At 40.5% G+C, this 23,510-nt stretch overlaps 1 protein-coding gene across 1 annotated transcript in view; it reads right to left on the bottom strand.

Annotated features, from left to right (window-relative positions):
* Nucleotides 1–23,510, bottom strand: part of HEATR9 (HEAT repeat containing 9) — a 110,488-nt gene that overhangs the window by 48,343 nt on the left and 38,635 nt on the right. Inside the window, exon 2 of the mRNA XM_078650810.1 lies at nt 3,392–3,443. Within this exon, the coding sequence (XP_078506936.1) occupies nt 3,392–3,443 (52 nt within the window). The remainder of the gene's footprint in view (nt 1–3,391; nt 3,444–23,510) is intronic.

Genomic DNA, 23,510 nt, shown 5'->3' with positions numbered 1-23,510 from the left:
GACCGATGAGAATAACATCTTCTTCGTGGACACTCAATACGGGTTTAGGACAGGGAGGTCCACCAGCGACCAATGCCTGAACCTTTACATGCTGACTGCCAAATACACCTTGGCCAGTGATGAACCTATTTATATGGGCTTCATGGATTTGGCAGCAGCATTTGACCACGTCAATAGAGGAAAGCTATGGGACCTGATGTCAAGCATGGGGATTGAGAGTGGTTTAATCACCATACTAAGGGAATTACATAGCGATACCACGGCAGGGTTCGATTTAACAGGGAGGGAGGTCTGTCTGACTCCTTTCCATGTAAGAGCGGAGTCAGACAAGGTTGCATCCTTGCCCCTTTTTTGTTTTCCCTTTACATTAACAACTTGGAGCAGTTTCTTTTGGGTTTAAAGGCAGATTCCCCCAGGGTCGGGCAGAGGCATATCCCTGTCCTGCTTTACGCGGACGACGCGGTTCTGCTAGCGCGCACGCCGCGAAGCCTACAAATCCTGATAGACGGGTTCGTTAAGTTTATGAGCACCCTGGATCTATCTGTTAACCTGGGTAAATCTTATGTGCTCCTGGCCGGCAAAAAACCTTCCTCTAAATTCATTTATACAATAGGTACCCATATTTTAGAGGAGGTCAAAACGTTCACTTATCTCGGATTGACTTTCGATGGCGCTTTACAGTTTAACTCCTTGGTGACGGAACGTTGTAGCAAAATGATTGCCTCAAACGGGGCAATAGCAGGATACGGCAGGAGGTTAGGTAGATGGAGCCTGGAACAGGTGGTGAACTTGTATTGCTCCGTATCATGCTCCAAAGTAATCTACGGGGCAGAAGTATGGGGCTTTGTGAACACTACTAGAATCCAACAGGAAGAAAACAAATATTTGAAATCTATCCTGAGGGTACCACCTAGCACCGCTGGATTTATAGCTCACAGGGAGCTAGGGAGGCCATACCTGGATGACCTGTTAAAATTTAGGCCAATTGTGGCCTGGTTAAAAATATGGGCTAATCCAGAGGCGCACCTAAGCAGAGAAATTTTACTGGACTGCTTAGATAGGACCAATTGCATGCGTATCCCTTGGCTCAAATATGTGAAAAATACCCTCGAAGATTTAGGTTTTGGAAATCTTTTCACGAACCCTACAACAATTTTAGCCCAGCACAAGAAACAAGTAGGGGAAATTTTCCTAGAGCGGAAAATCCATTACAGAGCTGAGGCAGAAAAACTTAAAAAGACTGTGAGGGCTCATAATCTGGTGAAAAGTGTGGAGGGTATGGAGCCTTATCTGTACCTCATGCATAATGCACAGGATAGATTTCTTATGTGCCGTTTTAGATTGAATCTACTTCCATTTCTGTTGGCTTCACCAGCAGGTTTTTCCACGTCAATTGAGCAGAAGGGACCCTGCGGCTGCGACAATAGGTCTCCGCAGGACTCCCTTCATTTTGTTTTGCTCTGTCCCTATTTTTCTATGCCCAGGCGCAGTTTTCTTGTAAATATTTTAAAAGATGCCCATCAGGAACATGCTAGGGATGCACTTGTCTTTTTGCAAAAAGCCTCCGATCCCCTTACCTTGTGCTGTATTATGAATTTTATTAAGGTTGCGGTCCGATTAAGGAGGACCAGGGGTTAGGTATGAAGATTTTGGATTCTCTATTGTATGTTTATGGATTTGCACAGCGATATCTTTTATCCATGCTAACTTTGTATAAGGATCTTGATTAATGTTTAATAACCTTTTATCAATGTATATATATGTTTGTGCTTTTATGGTGTTTTTTAATCACCGAATAAAGATTCTATGATGATGATGATGAGTTTTGGAGTCTCTTTGGCTGCGGAGGAATTTTAGGATGTTATTCACTGAGTAAATCAACCTGTTACCTGTTACACATACTTTCAATTACAGTAATGACATACTGTTATTTTGGACAACATAAAAGAAGCATGACAAGGCTCTTACACAAGTGTGCCAATTACTTGCTAATGCAGGTCTCACATAGAATGCAGCAAAGTGTGAGTTTCACAAAACCAAACTTACATTCGCTGGGCACATATTCTCTGATGGGAGAATGGCTCCTGACCAGGATATGGTGCAAGCACTGTCATCTACTTGCCCCCCACAAACTGCAACCATGCTGCGATCATTCTTAGGCATGGCCAGTTATTGCTCAATGTATATTCATGACTATGCTTCAGTGAGTGGCCCATTTTGAGACTTAACCAAGCAAATTGTCCCATTCCAGTAGTCTCCACAATGCGACCAAAATGTAAATGAATAAAACATGCTATTGAGAATGCAACTGAAATGGCCTATTTTGACCCCAAGTTACACACTGAGATCACAGTAGATGCGAGACTGGTGGGGCTGGGGGCAATTCTTGCTCAACACAATGGCCATCAAAATGCCCAGAGACACATTGTGGCCTAAGCCAGTAGAAGCCTGTATAACACAGAATGTGCCTAATCTCAGCCGGAGAAGGAGAGTATGGCTGTGGCATGTGCCTGTGAAAATTTTCAATTGTTTTTTAATGGAAACGTTTCACTATCATCACAGACCACCAGGCGTTGCTCACTATCTTTAGAAACCCGAAAACTAAGATGCCCTCTTGTATTGAGAGGGAGGCGTGGGGTTGCGACAGCAAGAGTATAACTATGTGACTGCACACAAGCCGGGGAAAGACCAAAACCCTGCAGATTACTTTTCAAAAGTGCTGCTACAATGCCACAGTTCGACGTACAAAGTGACTGAAGAGTATCTCAACTTCATTGTGAGGTCCAGCACGCCAGCACCTCAATCAATTGAACAGATTATTGCTGCTGCTAATGCAGATAAAGTCATACTCATCCTCAAAGACCTCATTAATGCAATCTTGGAAGAAAAGTATTCGACCCTTTTCTGATGATGTTGAACTTTAAAAAATAAAAAAATGTATAGGACGAGCTATCCGGGAGGGATGTAGTTTATGCACACTAAGACCCTTGCGGTGTTTGGGAAGACTCTAAACTGGAATTACGTAATATGCTGGGAGTTGTTATGATGTGATTATGAAGGTTATGATGAAATGCATGCAGAGCGTGATTGTATGTTGAAGAGTAAATGTGTCTGGTACTGACCTCTTGGCAACATGTTTTCAGATGCACTATTTGCAACATATTTTATTCACAGAACCTTGTAGGGTGGATAACAAGATATTAAAGAAAACAAAATAAATACATTTTTGTGCTTTCAAATCACATCAATTTAGAAACATTTGCCAAAACTATTCTGGAGATGGAAGCACTCGGTTCATGCTGTTAATATTTGGGGCCAAGACCCCCCACCCCCACCCCCCCAAAAAAATTATTTACTGCCAGCTATGGTCCTGAAGAGCGCTCTGACTTACTAAAGTGTTGACAGCCTGTCTACGAAGAACTTCACTCTTGGCTTTCAACTGCCTGACAAGAGAGACACCAAATGAACAGTTAGACGGTGTGTTAGTGCAGTCTAAAGATTCAAACTCAGCAGATTTCAAACCTCATGTATGAATCTCCTAAATTAATATGCAGCAACGTGACAATGAGCAAGCTCTTCAGGTTCCTGGAACTCATTCAGATGGCAGTGTACATTGTTCTGGGAGAGTCAAAGCTGTCTTGGCATCATTATCATTCACACAATAGAATGAATAACACATATGTGCACTGGCTGGCTTCTGACATCTAAAAGAGCTCTGGGAGCATGCGGAATGGAAACCTGACATTTGGGCACGTATCTTGCTTAATTCGTGCAGGTGGAGAGTTTCCATGAGGCACTTTGCCACTGGATTCAAGCTAGCCTGCCTGATGACGGCTGATTAGCCAGAAACCGGTACCAGGATGCTTGTTTCTGGTCCAGGGAAGACATGGCTTGGCAGTTCAGGCTGGACAGTTCCCATGAGGCACAGGGCCAGACTGATTTGCATATGGCCATGTCTGAACTGGGGTGGCGGAGTGAGCTAAAGAATGATGATGGATTGAACCCAGATCAGTTGACTGGGGGTGAGCGCTTGCAATGTTCAACACTCCGTCCATCATCCCCTTTGATTTTGCTTTGCAGGTGGCAGGCACCAGCACTCATTTCTGGGGATCAAGACTTATTTTTAATCATCAAACTTTAAACCAGAGCAATATAGAGACAGGCTAGAAAAAAGACACAATGGAAGAGAAATATAATAAAACAGTTGCAAAGGGAGGAAGCATGGATAAAAAAGACTCTGAAAAAAGAAGATAACAACCTAAACTAAAAAGACTATGCTTCTCAGAAATGTATGTTTCTGGTAAAGAATGTCACCTCATGGATTTGAAATGTGCTGTATTTGTAAGTAAAACAAATAATACGTTGGTTTAAAAAAACAATAGGAAAAAGAGATTGCAAGCACAGTTTGCCCACATTGACATGCACTTTTATAGGGCCCTACGTTCAGGTTAGAGGCATGACCTACATGTGCCTCTTAGGCCTTTTTGATCAACCAGTAAACGCCCCAGAGGAAGAAGAGTCCGATGTAGCTAAGGTCTGGACATTAGGGTATGAGCCGCAGTCCACTCCCATCCCTCCCAAGTTGAAAAGTCTGCTTCTACAGTGGTACCTGCAGGGTCAAAGAACGTTCTCAATTCCTTATCAAGGGCAGCACTTTGACCAGGTAATTTCTTCCAACAAAGAATCCTATTTTCCATCAGTCTTGGCTGACAGTTTTAGTGGCAGTTTACCATGTATATCTTTTTTAGTGATTAATGGTTTCTATGTAAGTATCCACATTAAAAGATCTGTGGATAGATAGAGTGAGGTCAGTGTGGATATCAGGGGCACGTTTAAGATGGATTTCAGGGGTAAGTTTAAGATCCTTAAGATGTATGTTTTAGAGACAGCGAGGTACATCTTCTCTATTATTCAATATTGTACAGTGAAATAAAAAAGATTTGACAAGTGCTTATAAAATGGCCAGAGGCTTCGTGTTGAGAAGCTGGCAAAAAACCTGAACTCTCATGAATTTTTCTTTTTAAATTGAATATCAAGTGGACCATTTTAACCTTCCTGAATTGGACATTTTTAAAAGTGCCTTTATCATGCACTATTCACTCAGTGGATCTCCCATCTCAAGACCATCCCTTGTTAAGTATTGCACTATAATAATCACACAGCATTCCATCTCTCAAACAAGCACTGTCTGCCAAAGTCTATTATGGAGGATTAGTGAAACGTCAGAAAATTCAACAGAGTAATGACCTGAATATGCAAGAGTTTGGTAAATGACTTTTTAGGTGTTGTTAGAAGCCATTATCCAAGTTGAATGTCAGCACTTAACGTAAAAAATACACAACGGTATACTTCTTACTCTTAGGAGTAGAGTTTTCTCAGTATCTGAATTTCACAAATTGTTAATATCAGTTCAAAATCACTTAACATATAAGCAGAGTATGGATTCTTGATTTGCAGCTTTAGAGCTGCCCTCGGAGCGCTTGGAGTGGGAAATAATGTTAAGAAGTAACTTGGCTTCCACATAAGAACTGTGAATAACACCAGAGAAGGTTGTGATTAGAAAATATTGTACTCCACTGTATTTGAAGGAAGGGTATTTTAGGATTTAGGGCAAGGTAAGGGCATTGAGTGGTAAGTGGAGTTTTAGTCTTTAGGTGTGGATAAGGGTATTGGGTTGTAAAGGTTGTTTTGAGGGTTTAGGTGTGTGTAAGGGTTTTGGGTTGTAAGGTTATTTTTAGGGTTTAGGTGTGGGTAAGGGTATTGGTTGTAAGGGTGTTTTTAGGATTTGGTGGTAGGAGTATTGGGTTGTAAGAGTGTTTTTAGGGTTTGGGGTGGGTAAGGGTATTGGTTTGTATGGTAATTTTTAGGATTTAGGTCAAGTTAACGGTATTGGATGGTATGGGTATTTTTAGGGTTTAGAGGTGGATAAGGGTATTGAGTTGTCTGGGTATTGTTAGAAATGGGGTCCCTAATTGGCAGAGGTAGGTACTTTTGTCCAAATAGGGACCCTTGCTTCTAGTCCCGGTAAGGGGGATACACACTTAAGATAACCCCTGCTCACCCCCTTGGTAGCTTGGCACGAGCAGACAGGCTTATCCCAAAGGCAATGTGTAAAGTATTTGTACCAATACTCACAGTAACATGGTAAAAACACCACAAATGGACACCACACCGGTATAGAAAAATAAAATATCTTAATCTAAACTAAACATGACCAAAACGATAAAAATCCAACATACAAATACTCAGTAGAATGTCTTTAAAAAAGGGTTGTTGCAAAAAAAACTTGTAGATGGTAAATGCAACACTTTACTCTCAAAGTATTTAAGCCCATCCGGGGGCTTAAATACAACGAAGCGTGGGAGCCCGCGCTTTGTTTTCTTTTTGTTTCCTCAGCCGGATTTGCGACCCCAGCGTGAATTCGGCTGATTTTTAAAAAAAAGGTTTTCGGGGCCCGGGGTCCTTGTGGGACCCCCTGAGCAGGCCTAGGGGGTCAGGGTGTTTGTACCCTGCCCCCTTTTCTGTTTTTTTAACCTCCTTTTCACTGTTTTCTTGTGACTCGGTTACCGAGTCACATGATGGCTGGCAACATTTCCTGGTTTGGAGTGTTGGCAGCCTATCAGAGTAAAGCTTGTGCCCAGGACGGTTCGCGAACCCGCCTTGGTTCTCAGATATCGATATTTTGCTTTTTTAAATTTCTCAGCAACTACTGAACAGATTTACACCAGTTAACAAACAGGGCGCAGCCTAAACCAAAACCTACCTTTTTGCCAAATTTGGTGTAATTCCGTTCAGCAGTTCGGGCTGAAGCCTGTAATAAGGTTCCTATGGAAATTAGCATGGGGAAAATCTGCTTTGGGACCCCCTTTCTTCTCGGCCCCTGTTTGACAAATAAATCTGAAACTTTAAACACACAAACTGAGCCATCCAACCCTGTTTTTCGGGAAATTTCACGAAGATTCGTCAAACTGTGCCAAAGATATTGGCAAATCAAAAAAACGCTTTTCCTATGGAAACTAGGTTCTAACTATAACTACCTACAGACAACCGCCAGTATATTTATATTATAGAGCCTTTAGCCACTTGGCATCACTATATACGGAATGAAACTGCATTTATTACATTATTACTTTAGTTTTTCCACACTACAAAGTATTCCTCTGTATGTAATTTTAGCAATTACGATATTGCAATGCTCATGTGGCTGTTAATACTATGTTGTTTATGTCAACTGCTATTGGGGGAGTAGTTTAGTTTACAGCATGTCACTACTTAAGAGGTAAAACACCTAAGCACGTCATGTGATCAAGACTGGGGCAACCCGGTCGAAACACATCATGCAGTGGAATCCTTTTGCACAATAAAGCACTAATTCCATCCAAGCTAAAAGTGGTCCATACCAACCGATCTGCCTGCGGCCTTTTCTCATCTCGGGCTAACCTTTTGCTGAATGTGAGCGGCTCAGTCCAGCCGCGAGAAGAGGCCCCCTGCTTGTGTGCAAGCTCGGAATACCAGGTAAAGCTGACTCCATGAGATGGCAGGGAGTTCCCGTCGTCATTGAAAAACAGAGGCTGTGCAGTTTACAGTTTTCGACTTTCAACCCACGGGGGAAACACTCATTAAATATATGGCTCGAAGTTGACTGGAACTCATTTGAGCAGTACCTACCTGCACTACAAGAAGCCACGGGGTTGGCTACGCCCACAAGGGCGGGACTTTTAATATAATCAGGTGCAAGGCGGAAAAATCCTGTCTACTTCAGCAGCTATGCCACTGATGAAAGGAGTCGAATTCTCCTGAAACGCGTCTGGCCATTTTAATAAATGAATGCTGAATCCTGTATGATGCTGGCTTGCAAATTTGAGACCTACTAAAGAGGAACTAAAACCGATCTGCCTGCGGCCTTTTCTCATCTCGGGCTAACCTTTTGCTGAATATATATATATAAATATATATATATATATATATATATGTATATATATATATATATATATATATATATATATATATATAAAGAATGAGAGAACTCTGGGTAGTTCCCAAGTTTAGGTGGAAGGCAGCTCCTGTATAGAGCACCCTCAACACCAGCGACACTCTAAATTTGCTCACCTCAAATGTCTGCTTTTCTATCAAAGTTTTTAAGCATTGAATTAGCACAGTGCTATCTACGCCGAGATAGAAATGGACAAGGTATTTGCCATTTGTACAGCAAAATCTTTAAGCATAGGATTAGCACATTGCTGTCCACGCCGAGCTTTAAAATGACAAAAGCCATTTACCACTCCAGGCACAATATTACAGCTTTGGATTGGTAAAATACTATCCAAGCCAACCTGAAATGAATAAAATCAACTCCTGACGCGTGTTTCGCTGTCATTACAGCTCTTCAGAGAGGTTTAGCTTTGTCCAGACACAAGGGAGCACCCAGTATAAGTCAAAACAATACCCTTGCAGGCATAGAGTGACGCATAAATTATGTAAAAAAGAATGAGAGAACTCTGGGTAGTTCCCAAGTTTAGGTGGAAGGCAGCTCCTGTATAGAGCACCCTCAACACCAGCGACACTCTAAATTTCCTCACCTCAAATGTCTGCTTTACTATTAAAGTTTTTAAGCATTGGATTAGCACAGTGCTATCCACGCCGAGATAGAAATGGACAAAGTCTTTTGCCATTTGTACAGCAAAGTCTTTAAGCATAGGATTACCACAGTACTATCCACGCCGAGCTGTAAAATGACAAAAGCCCTTTACCACTCCAGGCACAATATTACAGCTTCAGATTTGTAAAATACCATCCAAGCCAACCTGAAATGAATAAAAGCAACCCCTGACATGTGTTTCTCTGTCATTACAGCTCTTCAGAGAGGTTTAGCTTTGTCCAGACACAAGGGAGCACCCAGTATAAGTCAAAACATTACCCTTGAAGGCATAGAGTGACGCATACATTATCTAAAAAAGAATGAGAGAACTCTGGGTAGTTCCTAAGTTTAGGTGGAAGGCAGCTCCTGTATAGAGAACCCTCAACACCAGCGACACTCTTAAATTTGCTCACCTCAAATGTCTGCTTTTCTATCAAAGTTTTTAAGCATTGGATTACCATAGTGCTATCCACACCGAGATAGAAATGGACAAAGTCTTTTGCCATTTGTACAGCAAAGTCTTTAAGCATAGGATTAGCACAGTGCTATCCACGCCAAGCTGTAAAATGACAAAAGCCATTTACCACTCCAAGCACAATATTACAGCTTTGGATTGGTAATTGATATATATATCCATGACAATCCCGCTTCACCTCCGAAACAGACACTGGATGAATTTTAGGATTTATTTAAACAAAGAATGGCTCCTGCCGCGAATTGGTGGCAACTACAACCTTGCTCACATATCTCGCGCCATTACATAAATAGTTTATATAACCATGGCATCTATGACAACATCAGGGAAAGCAAAGACATTACTCAAATTAGATTTGTTTCTGGCACACAACATAAATTCAATGAAGTTATACATCCAAAATGTAAATGTTAAAAGATAATAATAACAATTACTTTAATGTATTTCTGCCTCGTAATACATATTTAGGTGGGTTAAATACCATACCAAACAGATACACCATTGTATATTTATAAGTACCTCTTGTGAATATCATAGTGATTACTTAACTCAGTGAGAGACCCCATCTAAGAATACTGCGCCAGTGGGCTCAATCCAGAGTACATAGTCACTAGAGTGTATCTTGTACGATATTCTAAATTCCCAATTCCTATAGGTTGTGTATGCAACATACTATGCAGAAATAATGTCCAATGTGACATTTGCTCACGACCTAATGTAGGTTCCACCTCAAAAGTAGTTGTATGAGCTGAAACCAAATTGATTGTGTATTGCCGTTGCAAAAGTCATCTACTTAAAATTGCACAACAGTATAGCACAAATGATTGCTAATGTGCGGTAGAGTAATTACAAATATACAAAAAAATCTTCTTCTGAATTCAATCCATGCAGAACTTTGCTATTTAACATAAATATGTATCTCTCTTCCAGTCTCCTAAGTTGTAGCTCCCTATTTCCACCCCTGGGGGTGGGGGGAGGCGGGGGGGTGTATGGGGGGGTGTATATATATAATTCCAAAATAAATATATATGTATATACATATATATATACATATATATACATATTCACTGAAAAAACCATAGGTTTCAGGAGTTATATAGTTAGGAATTAGTTTTTAAAAAACCTTAGAAATCCACTGCTGATGATGTCACATATTAGATCATTCATGACATGGTCAGTGACATCACTGATGACATCCCAAATGACATCACTGATGACATCACTGATGACATCATCCATTCGTTATTTAAATATGCATTATATATATATAGCAATTTACATTGACGAATGAGTGGATATATATAAATAAATATTTGGATGGAGTATTTAGTAGCAGTGTAATTGACTGTTTACTTGACCAATTTATAATGTCTCACTAAATATAAAGGATAGTGACTAAACTGTGAATATCTGTATCACTTTGTCAGTTGTTGTGTAAACTGATTCTACAGTTGGTTACTAGCTATGTGAAAGTCTATATTAGTTATTGATTAGTTAACTGAGTATTTGTATGGGAGTGTGAAAGTGTGTGTGGTTCGGTGGGGGGTGTGTGACTGTCCAAAGATGTGTGAATAGTTGATTCAGTAGATATATGTTGTTAAAACTACATGTTCTAACAGTTTGGGTGAGGGAATCTCTTTAAGGGTGTGGTGATGAGCAAATATATTTCTCAAAGGTACAGGTCCAACAAACTAGAAAAATAAAAGGCAGTGTATGTGTCAGTTGTTGTATATAAATAAGTATACATAAGACACAATGATTGTGTGAGTGACTGTATGGATAACTGTATACTTGTAATAATGATTTTATAATTCACTAAGTATGACTTACTATCTAAATGAATAGAAGAAGTGGTGTTTGTATAAGTGTTTTGCTAAGTAAATATGTAAGTATGATCCATTGTTTGTATAAGTGAGTAGGATGATTTCATATGTGAATAGGATGCGTGCTGTTGTTTAATGTCGATATAGATGTATAAGTATTTTTGATAGTGTTCTATTGTTCATTGACAGCATGTATGAGTGAATCCATAGGTAAGTGATTAGATGTGTGTATACATCTATGAATCACTGAGTGGATTTTTAGATACTTGTATTGCTGTGACAATGGATTTAAATATGATACTCTGTATTTTACAAACAGTGATGAAAAATTGTAATAGTGAATGAAAAGGTGTATGTGATTGTCACGTGGATGATGTCATCAGTGATGTCATTTGAGATGTCATCAGTGATGTCACTGACCATGTCATGAATGATCTAATATGTGACATCATCAGTAGTGGATTGCGGGTGCGCGAAATATAGTTAGTACAACTAACTATATAGGAGCAATTTCATTGGTTTTGTATGAGTAAAATGTCCAGCTAACTATAACACCACTAAAACTTATAGTTTTTTGAGTGAATTTCAAAGGTTTTTAAAAAACTAATTCCTAACTATATAACTCCTGAAACCTATGGTTTTTTCAGTGAATTTCAAAGGTTTTTTAAATGCTAATTCCTAACTATATAAGGCTTGAAACCTATGGTTTTTTCAGTGAATTTCAAAGGTTTTTTAAATGCTGATTCCTAACTATATAAGGCCTGAAACCTATGGTTTTTTCAGTGAATTTCAAAGGTTTTTTAAATGCTAATTCCTAACTATATAAGGCCTGAAACCTATGGTTTTTTCAGTGAATTTCAAAGGTTTTTTAAATGCTAATTCCTAACTATATAAGGCCTGAAACCTATGGTTTTTTCAGTGTTTTTAAAAAAAGAAATTGATTGGTTAACTGGCTTATTAAGTGTATCTTAGTGGATACATATATTAGCGAGTAATGTTTAAATATTTAAATATATGCATGAGTGATGTAATATGTGACGTCATCAGCAGTGCATTGCAGACGTGCAAGTTATAGTGAGTCCAACTAACTATAACGTGGGAATTTCAATGGTTTTATGCGAGTAAAATTTCCAGCAAACTATAACTGGTGTGAAACCTATGGTTTTTTCAGTGAATTTCAAAGGTTTTTTAAATGCTAATTCCTAACTATATAAGGCCTGAAACCTATGGTTTTTTCAGTGAATTTCAAAGGTTTTTTAAATGCTAATTCTTAACTATATAAGGCCTGAAACCTATGGTTTTTTCAGTGTTTTTAAAAAAAGAAATTGATTGGTGAACTGGCTTATTAAGTGTATCTTAGTGGATACATATATTAGCGAGTAATGTTTAAATATTTAAATATATGCATGAGTGATGTAATATGTGACGTCATCAGCAGAGCATTGCAGACGTGCAAGTTATAGTGAGTCCAACTAACTATAACGTGGGAATTTCAATGGTTTTATGCGAGTAAAATTTCCAGAAAACTATAATTGGTGTGAAACCTACGGTTTTTTCAGTGAATTTCAAAGGTTTTTTAAATGCTAATTCCTAACTATAACTGGTGTGTAACCTATGTTTTTTTCAGTGAATATATATATATATAAAATTTCTATGGCAAAATGAAACACCTCATTTTGTTCCTTTTCAAATTAAATGTATTAAGTGTTACCACTTTATTCCAATCAAGATGACTTCAGGTGTGCCATACTTTTGTCATAAGTAAGACTGTTAGCGTTCTAGTTGTTCTTTAGAACACTCTGGGACATTCTGTCATTGGGCTATAGTTGGGCTACATCTGGCTGATATTTGGGCTCCATTTGGGCTCTTTTGTCTCTGGTGGCCATCTTGGGAGACTGCATATCAGAATTTTTTTAATGAAATATAAGAGGATTTGAGAAGTCACTCAAAATGTGCCCTAATTTGTCTTTCTTCAGCACTAATCATAATTTCTATGGCAAAATGAACCCCCTCATTTTGTTCCTTTGCAAATTAAATGTTTTAAGTGTTAACACTTTATTCCAATCAAGATGACTTCAGGTGTGCCATACTTTTGTCATAAGTAAGACTGTTAGCGCTCTAGTTGTTCTTTAGAACACTCTGGGACATTCTGTCATTGGGCTATAGTTGGGCTACATCTGGCTGATATTTGGGCTACATTTGTTTTTTTTGTCTCTGGTGGCCATCTTTGGGCTACATTGGGCTACAATGGGCTACATTGGGCTACATTTGGGCTCTAACATATATATAGCCCAATGTAGCCCAATATATATTTTATCAAAGTTAATTTTCGTAAAAACCACTGGAGCACATATCTTGAGACATAGCAAAGGCACATCGGGCTACCAGTCCCTACAATTTTGCCAAGTTTGGTGGAAAACCATTCAGCGTTCGGGCTAAAAGTGAGTCCAACCGCCCTATGGAAATTAACATGGGGAAAACACGTTTTGGGACCCCCCTTTTATCTCGGCCCCCGCTTGACGAATCCCCCTCAAACTTTCAGGGAAGGAGCGGAGCGCGGCAAGGCAAAGTTAAGGAAAATTTCAGCAAGATTCCTCAACCGGCGCCAAAGTTATTCCCAATAGAATGTTGTGATTTCCCTATGGAAAACAATCCTAACTATATATACCTGCTGGCTATCGCCAGTAGGTAATATATATAAATATAAATATATATATATATATATATATATATATATATATTACCTACTGGCGGTCGCTAGTAGTTTGATATAGTTAGGACCTAGTTTCCATAGGAAATCCGCAACATTCTATTGGGAATAACTTTGGCGCCGGTTGATGAATCTTTGTGAATTTCTCAAAGACGATGGCCCGCTCCGCTCTGCTTCTTCCCTGAAAGTTTTTGGAGGATTCATGAAGTGGGGGATGAGAAAAAAGGGGGGGTCCCAAAACGTGTTTTCCCCATGTTATTTTCCATAGGACGATTAGACACGGCTACAGCCCGAACGGCTGAACGGAATTACAAGAAATTTGGCAAAATGGTAGAGTCTGATTAGCAGATCACCCTTTTGTTTAAATGGTGTAAATCCCTCCAGTAGTTGTTGAAAACATTTATATATCTATAAGCGTGCACCGTGCGCGCACTGTACGCGTACCATGCGTGCACCGTACGCGTACCGTACGAGTACAGTACGCATAACCCACGATTTAAAAAAACAAAAACATTTTGGGGCCTTGGGGGTCCTTGTGGGACCCCTGAGCAGGCCTAGGGGGTCAGGGTGCTTCTACCCTGCCCCCTTTTTGAGTTCTACACGTTTGTTTTTCTGCTTTCTTGTGCCTCAGTCTACCGAGGCACAAGATGGCTGCCAACAATTTCTGTTTTGGAGTGTTGACAGACAGTGGTAGCCAATCAGCACGAGCTGCATGCTCATTGGCTTTCAACACTTCAAACCAGGGAGTGTTGGCAGCCATCTTGTGCTCGGTAGACCGAGGCACAAGAAATCAGAAAAACAAACGTGTAGAACACAAAAAGGGGGCAGGGTAGAAGCACCCTGACCCTCTAGGCCTGCCCAGGTGGTCCCACAAGGACCCCCAAGGCCCAAAAAATGTTTTTTAAAAACCCGGTCTGTTTTTTTTCAAATTATCCCCAGGGGGGGACCAAATTGCGGGGGCATAGTGATAAAGAAGTGTGGGGGGCCCCAATCCCCCCCTACACTGCCCGGGGACCGTCGTCCCCCGGGGCAAAGCAACGAAGCCCCCTGGCGCATACTGGAGGCTCCTGGTGGGCTAGTTGGCCCCCAGGGACCCCCAGTATGCAAGGGGAATTAGTTCCCCCTCTGCAAACGCTCCAGGGGGCTGCGTTGCAGAGAGGTGTAAAAAGGGGCATAGCCTCATTACACCTCTCTGCAACGAAGCCCCCTGGCGCATACTGGAGGTTCCAGGTGGGCTAGTTGGTCCCCAGGGACCCCCAGTATGCAAGGGGATTTAGTTCCCCTTCTGCAAACGCGCCAGGGAGCTGCGTTGCAGAGAGGTGTAAAAAGGGGCATAGCCTCATTACACCTCTCTGCAATGCAGCCCCCTGGTGCATACTGGAGGTTCCAGGTGGGCTAGTTGGCCCCCAGGGACCCCCAGTATGCAAGGGGAATTAGTTCCCCCTCTGCAAACGCACCAGGGGGCTGCGTTGCAGAGAGGTGGAAAAAGGGGCATAGCCTCATTACACCTCTCTGCAATGCAGCCTCCTGGCGCATACTGGAGGTTCCAGGTGGGCTAGTTGGCCCCCAGGGACCCCCAGTATGCAAGGGGAATTAGTTTCTCTTCTGCAAACGCGCCAGGGGGCTGCGTTGCAGAGAGGTGTAAAAAGGGGCATAGCCTCATTACACCTCTCTGCAATGCAGCCCCCTGGCGCATACTGGAGGTTCCAGGTGGCTAGTTGGCCCCCATGGACCCCCAGTATGCAAGGGGAATTAGTTTCTCTTCTGCAAACGCACCAGGGGGCTGCGTTGCAGAGAGGTGTAAAAAGGGGCATAGCCTCATTACACCTCTCTGCAATGCAGCCCCCTGGCGCATACTGGAGGTTCCAGGTGGCTAGTTGGCCCCCATGGACCCCCAGTATGCAAGGGGAATTTGTTCCCCCTCTGCAAACGCGCCAGGGGGCTGCGTTGCGGAGAGGTGTAAAAAGGGGCAGAGCCTCATTACACCTCCTCAATGCAGCCCCCTGGCGCATACTGGAGGTTCCAGGTGGGCTAGTTGGCCCCCAGGGATCCCTAGTATGCAAGGGGAATTAGTTCCCCCTCTGCAAACGCGCCCGGGGGCTGCGCTGCAGAGAGGTGTAAAAAAGGGTGTGACCTCATTACACCTCTCTGCAATGCAGCCCCCTGGGGAATACTGGAGGTTCCTGGTGGGCTAGTTGGCCCCCAGGGACCCCCAGAATGCAAGGGGAATTAGTTCCCCCTCTGCAAACGCGTCAGGGGGCTGCGTTGCAGAGAGGTGTAAAAACATTTTTTTTCAATGTATATAAAAAATATGTAATCTAATTTAAAAAATAAAATATCTAAAAATAAATAATGTAATATAATGTAGTAAATCAGTATAAAAAATATAACAATTAATACATTTAAAGATTATCATTTACAAAACCATTGAAATTCACTGAAAAAACCATAGGTTTCAGCCACGTTATAGTTAGGAATTACCATTTAAAGAACCTTTGAAATTCCCCCATTATAGTTAGTTGTACTCACTATAACTCGCGCGCCCGCAATCCACTGCTGATGATGTCACATATTACATCATTCACGACATGGTCAGTGACATCACTGATGACATTTCAAATGACATCACTGATGACATCACTGATGACATCATCCTTGTGAAAGAGTGGCAGACATCCTCTCAGCGTAATATAACCCTTGATACACACATTCAAAAATAGAAACTAACATTTTAAAAAAAATGGAGATACCAATTCCAGTTAGAACAACCTATTCAGTAATTCCAAAATATACATAGACATCCAGTCATTCACTAACAGTTGTATATGGGCACTCATACATATACTCACTCATCATATGTACTCATAACCTATACATCTTATTACACATGGACACTCATCTATAGAGTTACTCACACACAAACTCAGAAGAATCCTGTGACTGCTGTTCTGCCACTTTGATATGAAAAAAGCTGGAACAAACCAGAGATCCTTCTCTCAGGAAACCAAAAGAGATAGTGAGGGAAGTGAGTGGGGTTTTTCAACATTCTGGAAAAGAAACTACTATAAACCAATCAAAAGTGTTGTTTTCATGTCACATGACTTTACGTGCACGCAACGTGTGGCACGCATGCGTGCACTTTGCGCGACCGTCGCATATAAATGACGTTTTACCTGATTTTCGTAAAATCTTTTAAAAACGTGATAAGGAGGCAGGGAAGAGACTCCCAGACCCCCTAGGTCTTCTCTTGGGGTCCCTGAAGGACCCCGAAGGGCAAAAAAAACAATTTTGTTTTTTAAATCGCGAGGTGCACGCACGTTGCGCGCACCCTCGAGGCAGAACTGAGTCAAAAACAATAGTGGAGAATGTGAAAAGGGGGCAGGGTAGTGAGACTCCCTGACCCCCTAGGCCTTCTCAGGGGGTCTCTGAAGGACCCCGAAGGGCAAAAAAAACATTTTTTTAAAAAATAAAAATCACGAGGTGCGCGCACGTTCCAAAAAAAAAAAGAAATTAATTGACAAATTTGACTGTTTATATTTTGATTGTAGACTATACTGTTTAACTTTATCCAAATCATAAAAACTAGCTGTGCCGTTGCATATTACAGGATACAGTCAATTTATTACAATATACAAAGCAGTTTGTTCGAAAATAAATATATAAAAAATATAAAAAATTGATACAGAAATTGGCATTTTAAAAACCTTGGAAATTCACTGAAAAAACCATAGGTTTCACACACGTTATATTTAGGAATTAGCACTTAAAAAACTTTGTAAAATCACTGAAAAAAACATAGATTTCACACACGTTATAGTTAGGAATTAGCATTGGAAAAAACCTTAGAAATTCACAGAAAAAAGATAGGTTTCACACACATCATAATTAGGCATTAGCATTTAAAAAACCTTGCAAATTCACTGAAAAAACCATAGGTTTCAGGCCTGATATAGTTAGGAATTAGCATTTAAAAAACTTTTGAAATTCACTGAAAAAACCATAGGTTTCAGGCCTGATATAGTTAGGAATTAGCATATAAAAAACCTTAGAAATTCACTGAAAAAACTGTACATTTTAGGGGTGTTATAGTTAGCTGGACATTTCACTCATACAAAACCATTGAAATTCCTCCGATATAGTTAGTTGTACTAACTATATCTCGCGCGCCCGCAATCCACTGCTGATAATGTCACATATTACATCATTCATGACATGGTCAGTGACATCACTGATGACATCTCAAATGACATCACTGATGACATCATCCACGTGACGATACACCTCATCATACACTAGTATAACCTTTCATCATTCACTGTAAAATACAGAGTACCATATTTAAATCCATTGACACACCGATACAAGTCTCTAAAAAACCACTCAGTGATTCCTAGATCTATACACACATCTAATCACTTACCTACAGATTCACTCATATATGCAGTCAATGATCAATAGAACACTATCAAATATACTTATACACCTATATCAACATTACACATCAGCACACATCCTATTCACTTATAAAGTCATCCTATTCACTTATGCAAACAATGGATCATACTTACATTTACTTAGCTATACACTTATACAAACACCACTTTATCTATTCATATAGATAGTAAATTATACTTAGTGTGTTATAAAATCACTATTACAAGTATACAGTTATCTATACAGTCACGCATACAATCAGTGAGTCTTACGTATACTTATTTATAAACAACAACTGACACATACATTGCCTTTTATTTTTCTACTTTGTTGGTCATGTACCATTAAGAGAGATATTAACTCATCACCACACCCATAAAGATATTCACTCACCCAAACAACTGTTATAACATGTAGTCTTAACATCATATACCTACAAAATCAACAATTCACACATCTTTGGGCAGTCACACACCTCCCACCGAACCACACACACATTCACTCTCCCATACAAATACTAGTTAACTAATCAATAACTAATATAGACTTTCAAATAGCTAGTAACCAACTGGAGAAGTAGTTTTTACAACAACTGACAAAGTGATACAGATGTTCACACAGTTTAGTCACTATCCAATATATTTAGAGAGACACTTTAAATTAGTCAAGTAAACAGTCAATCACACTGCTACTAAATCCTCCATCCAGATATTTATATTTATATATCCACTCATTCTTCAATGCAAATTGCTATATATATAATACATATTTAAATAACAAAGCAAACCACATTCACTGGATGATGTCATCAGTGATGTCACTGACCATGTCATGAATGATGTAATATTTGACATCATCAGCAGTGGATTGCGGGTGCATGAGATATAGTTAGTACAACTAACTATATCAGAGGAATTTCAATGGTTTTGTATGAGTGAAATGTCCAGCTAACTATAACACCCCTAAAATCTACAGTTTTTTCAGTAAATTTCTATGGTTTTTTAAATGCTAATTCCTAACTATATCAGGCCTGAAACCTTTGGTTTTGTCAGTGAATTTCAAAGGTTTTTTAAATGCTAATTCTTAACTATATCAGGCCTGAAACCTATGTTTTTTTCAGTGAATATATATATATATATATATATATATATATATATATATATATATATATATATATATATATATATATATATATATATATATATATATATATATATACACTCCACTGTTGCTGGTAAAAGGAGTCAGGCTGTCACGGGCGGTCCTGCAATAAGCTACCAGCCAGCTTCGTAATTATATCCAACAAACTCCAACAGTTTTTGAGGAATACAGGACTTGTATTCTTCAAAATCTGTTGGAGTTTGTTGGATATAATATATATATATATATATATATATATATATATATATATATATATATATATATATATATACATATATATATATATATATATATATACACACCACCACCGAGTTCGCCTCAATAACTTGAGATACAGCGCCATAAACACAGATCCGTCCATAGCAGGCAGATGGTGCAAAAAGTAGAAGTGTATTAGTAAACACCAATGTTCTTCATAAACGCGAACAAAACAATAACATTAACACGCCAACGCACTTCAGGTACATGCCTCCAACTTGGCCTCACAAACAATTACAATGGACAACATTGTATCATCTAATCCATCCTCAGTTTTATCGGTCCCCAAACACCAGACCTTCAATTTTACATATTGAATTGTAATTTCGACTCAATTCGCCCTCCAAGAGGTACTCATCTGGTGCATTCCTCCCCAAATACAGTGAACAGCTTATGTTTTTTCAGAGGACATAACCTACATACCATTATATTCAAGGTCGAATAATGTATGCATTTATTACATCTTTTTAGCCCCATGTTGACTCAGCACCACATATGCTATATTGTGCGCCTTCGCTCGGGCGCCAAAGCACACTATGTCATGGCGAGATAACCACATCACCTACCACAATTCAGAGGTTTTTACATGACTTTTGTATGTTAATACTCTCTATAATATATATGTTCATCTATTCGCTGTACTCTTGATCTAAAGTGTGTAATGCATATGAGCAAACCAGTACATCTCAACGAATCATCTAGAGTGTAGTTGAAGTTACATAATTCAAAGTGGAAAAATACATATATTCACAGTACACTTGCTCTAAAGTGCAAGAATGATGTGTGCAAATCAGTTAATTCTGCTTGTGCCACCTTCATAATGGATGGGCTGCATCCATTTAACGATTACAAAGTGTCATGTGCTCCATCACATTCAATGAATTGTAAGGCTAATCCTATTCACTGGACCTTGAAATCATATACTTTTACAGGCTCTACTATTGTCTCAGAAAAGTGCTTAATGCTGGTTATATCATTCCAATTTCATGAGAAATAAAGTGTTGCGTGCTCCTATTTCATATCCTAAAGGCAAATAGTATTACCACAGATTGTAATTAAAACACAGATAATCACCATATTCCTTCAAAAACAATCAAAATAGATCCTGAAATTTCATCCCACAGTACTTGCATGTCCCAGTTCTACAGATGAACATGTAGCTGTGCATCCATATTATGTCCCCATGTGGTTTCTGAGCCCTACGCCAAAATCAATTGTGATTCTTCTCTCCACAACTCTTTTTCTCGGTCTCCTCCCCTCGGGCGGGCCTTAATGTGCTTAGTCCCAAAATATTTGGAACATGCAAGGGATCGTTCATGATATTGCTCAAATTGGCAAGCCATGGGGTAGCTCTAATTAACATTTGTGATCGCTCGCAAATGATGGACGATCCTGATTTTAACTGTTAATGTTGTTCCCCACATATAGCTAGTCACACCCACATCTTTATGCATAGACCACTTAATCCGTATTGCATGTTATTCTCTCATTGATCATGATCCTTTGACCCTCAAACATATGAAAATCTTTACAGTTCAAACCCTATTGGCACGCCTTACAGGAGTTACATAAAACCCATGCTTTTACTTAACAGCCAGTTCTTCTCTCCTTCCCAGGTTCAAAGTAGCTGCATGTTAATATATCCTTAAATATTTGGTTCTCTTGGATATTATCTGCGGGCCCCTACACTCAATATCCTTCAAGTGCTCCTTCTTGGTCAATGCATGCCAGTTCTTTCACAGGATCTTTTTAATCCTGCGTTGAGTCATATTGTACTCAAGTAATAATCTCTTTACTTTGCCATACTTTTGAACCAGGTTATTGCCTTGTGGATATAACAGATGTTCTCTTCGCTTCTCACTCACCCTCTCTTTTGCATTTTCTAAGATAACCTCATTCAGTGAACCTTTAAAACATATTTCAGACCTCTTTATCATATTCCTCATCAATCGAGCATATCCTCTTAGCATCTGACTGTATGGAATACTCACTTTAAGACCTCTGGATGGCCACTGTTGGCATGCAAAACAGAATTAGTGGCAGTCGTTTTCCTATGTATTTTTGTTATTGGATTGTTGTTAATCATGTCCAATTCAACATCCAAGAAGTCACAGTGGGACCTGCTGTATGTGCTGGTGAACTGTATGTTAAGTGCATTGAGATTGAGCTTTTCTATGAATGTGCACAGTTGTGTCTCATCTCCATTCTCACAGCATAAAAAAGTTGTTTATAAATCATGTCTATCGTGTGACTCTCTTCATATGTATTCCTCACTCTCATCAGCCCAGGCCACCTCCGTCTCCCACCATCCCATGACAAAGTTTGCGTAGGTCGGGGCGAGGGAAGTGCCCATCGCTGCACTGTTTCTGCAAGTAGTTGGTATTAATAAAAATGAAGATGTTGTGGGTGGGACAGAACTCCAGCACCTCTAACATCATGTGTGTGGGCTCGAGGTGTTCTATGGGTCTATCCCTTGGTCTTGCTTGGATCCCTGCCTGGTCATCAATTGATGTCTATAATGATACCATGTCAAGCGTGACCATGAAGTATTCCTGAGTCCTTATGTGGAAAATGACAAATGTATATGTACATAAGCGGCTTTCATTTGTGTTCACCATACCCCTCGCCGTAAGCAGAACGAATACCACGAAGCATTGACCGCATCATCTCGCCAATATAGGCCCATGCACGCACGTACACGACCGCCATTTTAGGCACCAAGGCCTCTCTGCCCACTCCCGATAGCCAGCGTCTCTCTCTCCCCCTCACTCCCCAGCCTCGCAAGCATCCCCGACAGCCCCCGGTCTCTCATGCATAGGCCATAAAACCCTCTCCCTCTGCGCGACCCCGCTCTAAAAGTGACACCCCTGCCCGACCGACACCCCCTGCATTCCTCCCAGGAACACCCTTCCCCTCTTCTGATGAACCCCCCTCCGGCTACACTTGGCCTCTCGACCCGGTCCCAAGTCATAAAACAAGGCCTCATGGATGTACCCCCCCTGGCCCCGCATAGCAGAACATGTTACACCAACCGAAGTGCCCGATCTTATCGCCTGCCCAACCTTAGATCTGACCACCCCCCCTTTTGCCCTCGTGTCCCGTTGGAATGTCCGGCTGCAAGATTACAATCACATGTTACATTTGGGAGGGGAAACGACATCCGAGCTACGGGTGTGGGAATAGGCCTGAAGCTGGGATTCCAAACATGCCTTTTCGTACTTCAAAGTTTCTTTATTGCAATAAGGAATGTTTGTGCATCATAAACCCGTGTATAAAAGACGGAGCCTCAGAAAAACTTGTTAGAGCACCTCTTGAAGACATTGTGCGTGTGTCCGAAATGACAGGCTCTCCTCATGAGAAATAAAAATCTGTTCTTGCACTCCCGCTTCCAGCGCCCGTCTCTTTATTTGGTAACTGTTCAAGATGGGAACTAAGAGGCGTCTTGTGCCAGCAGCCTGGGCATCGGTTGTAATTTGGGCTGTTTTTCCTCAATTGGCGTCCCAACGCGGGGCCCATCAGCGACATAAGGTCCGGTAAGAGAGGTCCAGACGATGGGGTGAACATCTGAACGATTGGAGTATACCTGCCTTGAGAGGGCCCTCGTCCTGCTGCCGATTGAATGAACTTCACCGATTCTGAACGGACCTCTCTCAAGTGACCTACTGTCCTGACTGAGATCCCACAGGAATGCTGCGGTAAAAACATGGAGTAAGAGAACGATCGGGCGCTGGAAAGGGAAGGCGAAGAACTGTCCACACGGTCCGGTCCGGGTAAGGTTAAGTAGGACGTCTTTACGTCTGATTGATTGTTTATATTGGGATTGGTATTTAAATACTGGTATTGTTCATTGATTGGTTCATTTAGCCTTGGTTGCTACTTGAAGTATTGGTTCTCTTTGAGCTATTCTCTGTTTGCAAACAGCGACGAATAGGAACGTTCCTCTCTCTTTGCAAATAGTGAAGGATAGGTAATGCGGACTTTTGTCCCCCGTTGTAATCCGTCATGCCTATT

This window comes from Lissotriton helveticus, chromosome 7 (genome assembly GCF_964261635.1).
Source record: "Lissotriton helveticus chromosome 7, aLisHel1.1, whole genome shotgun sequence".
Classification (NCBI taxonomy): Eukaryota; Metazoa; Chordata; class Amphibia; order Caudata; family Salamandridae; genus Lissotriton; species Lissotriton helveticus.
Note: the sequence above shows the minus strand (reverse complement) of the source record. Positions and strands in the feature narration are given on the sequence as shown.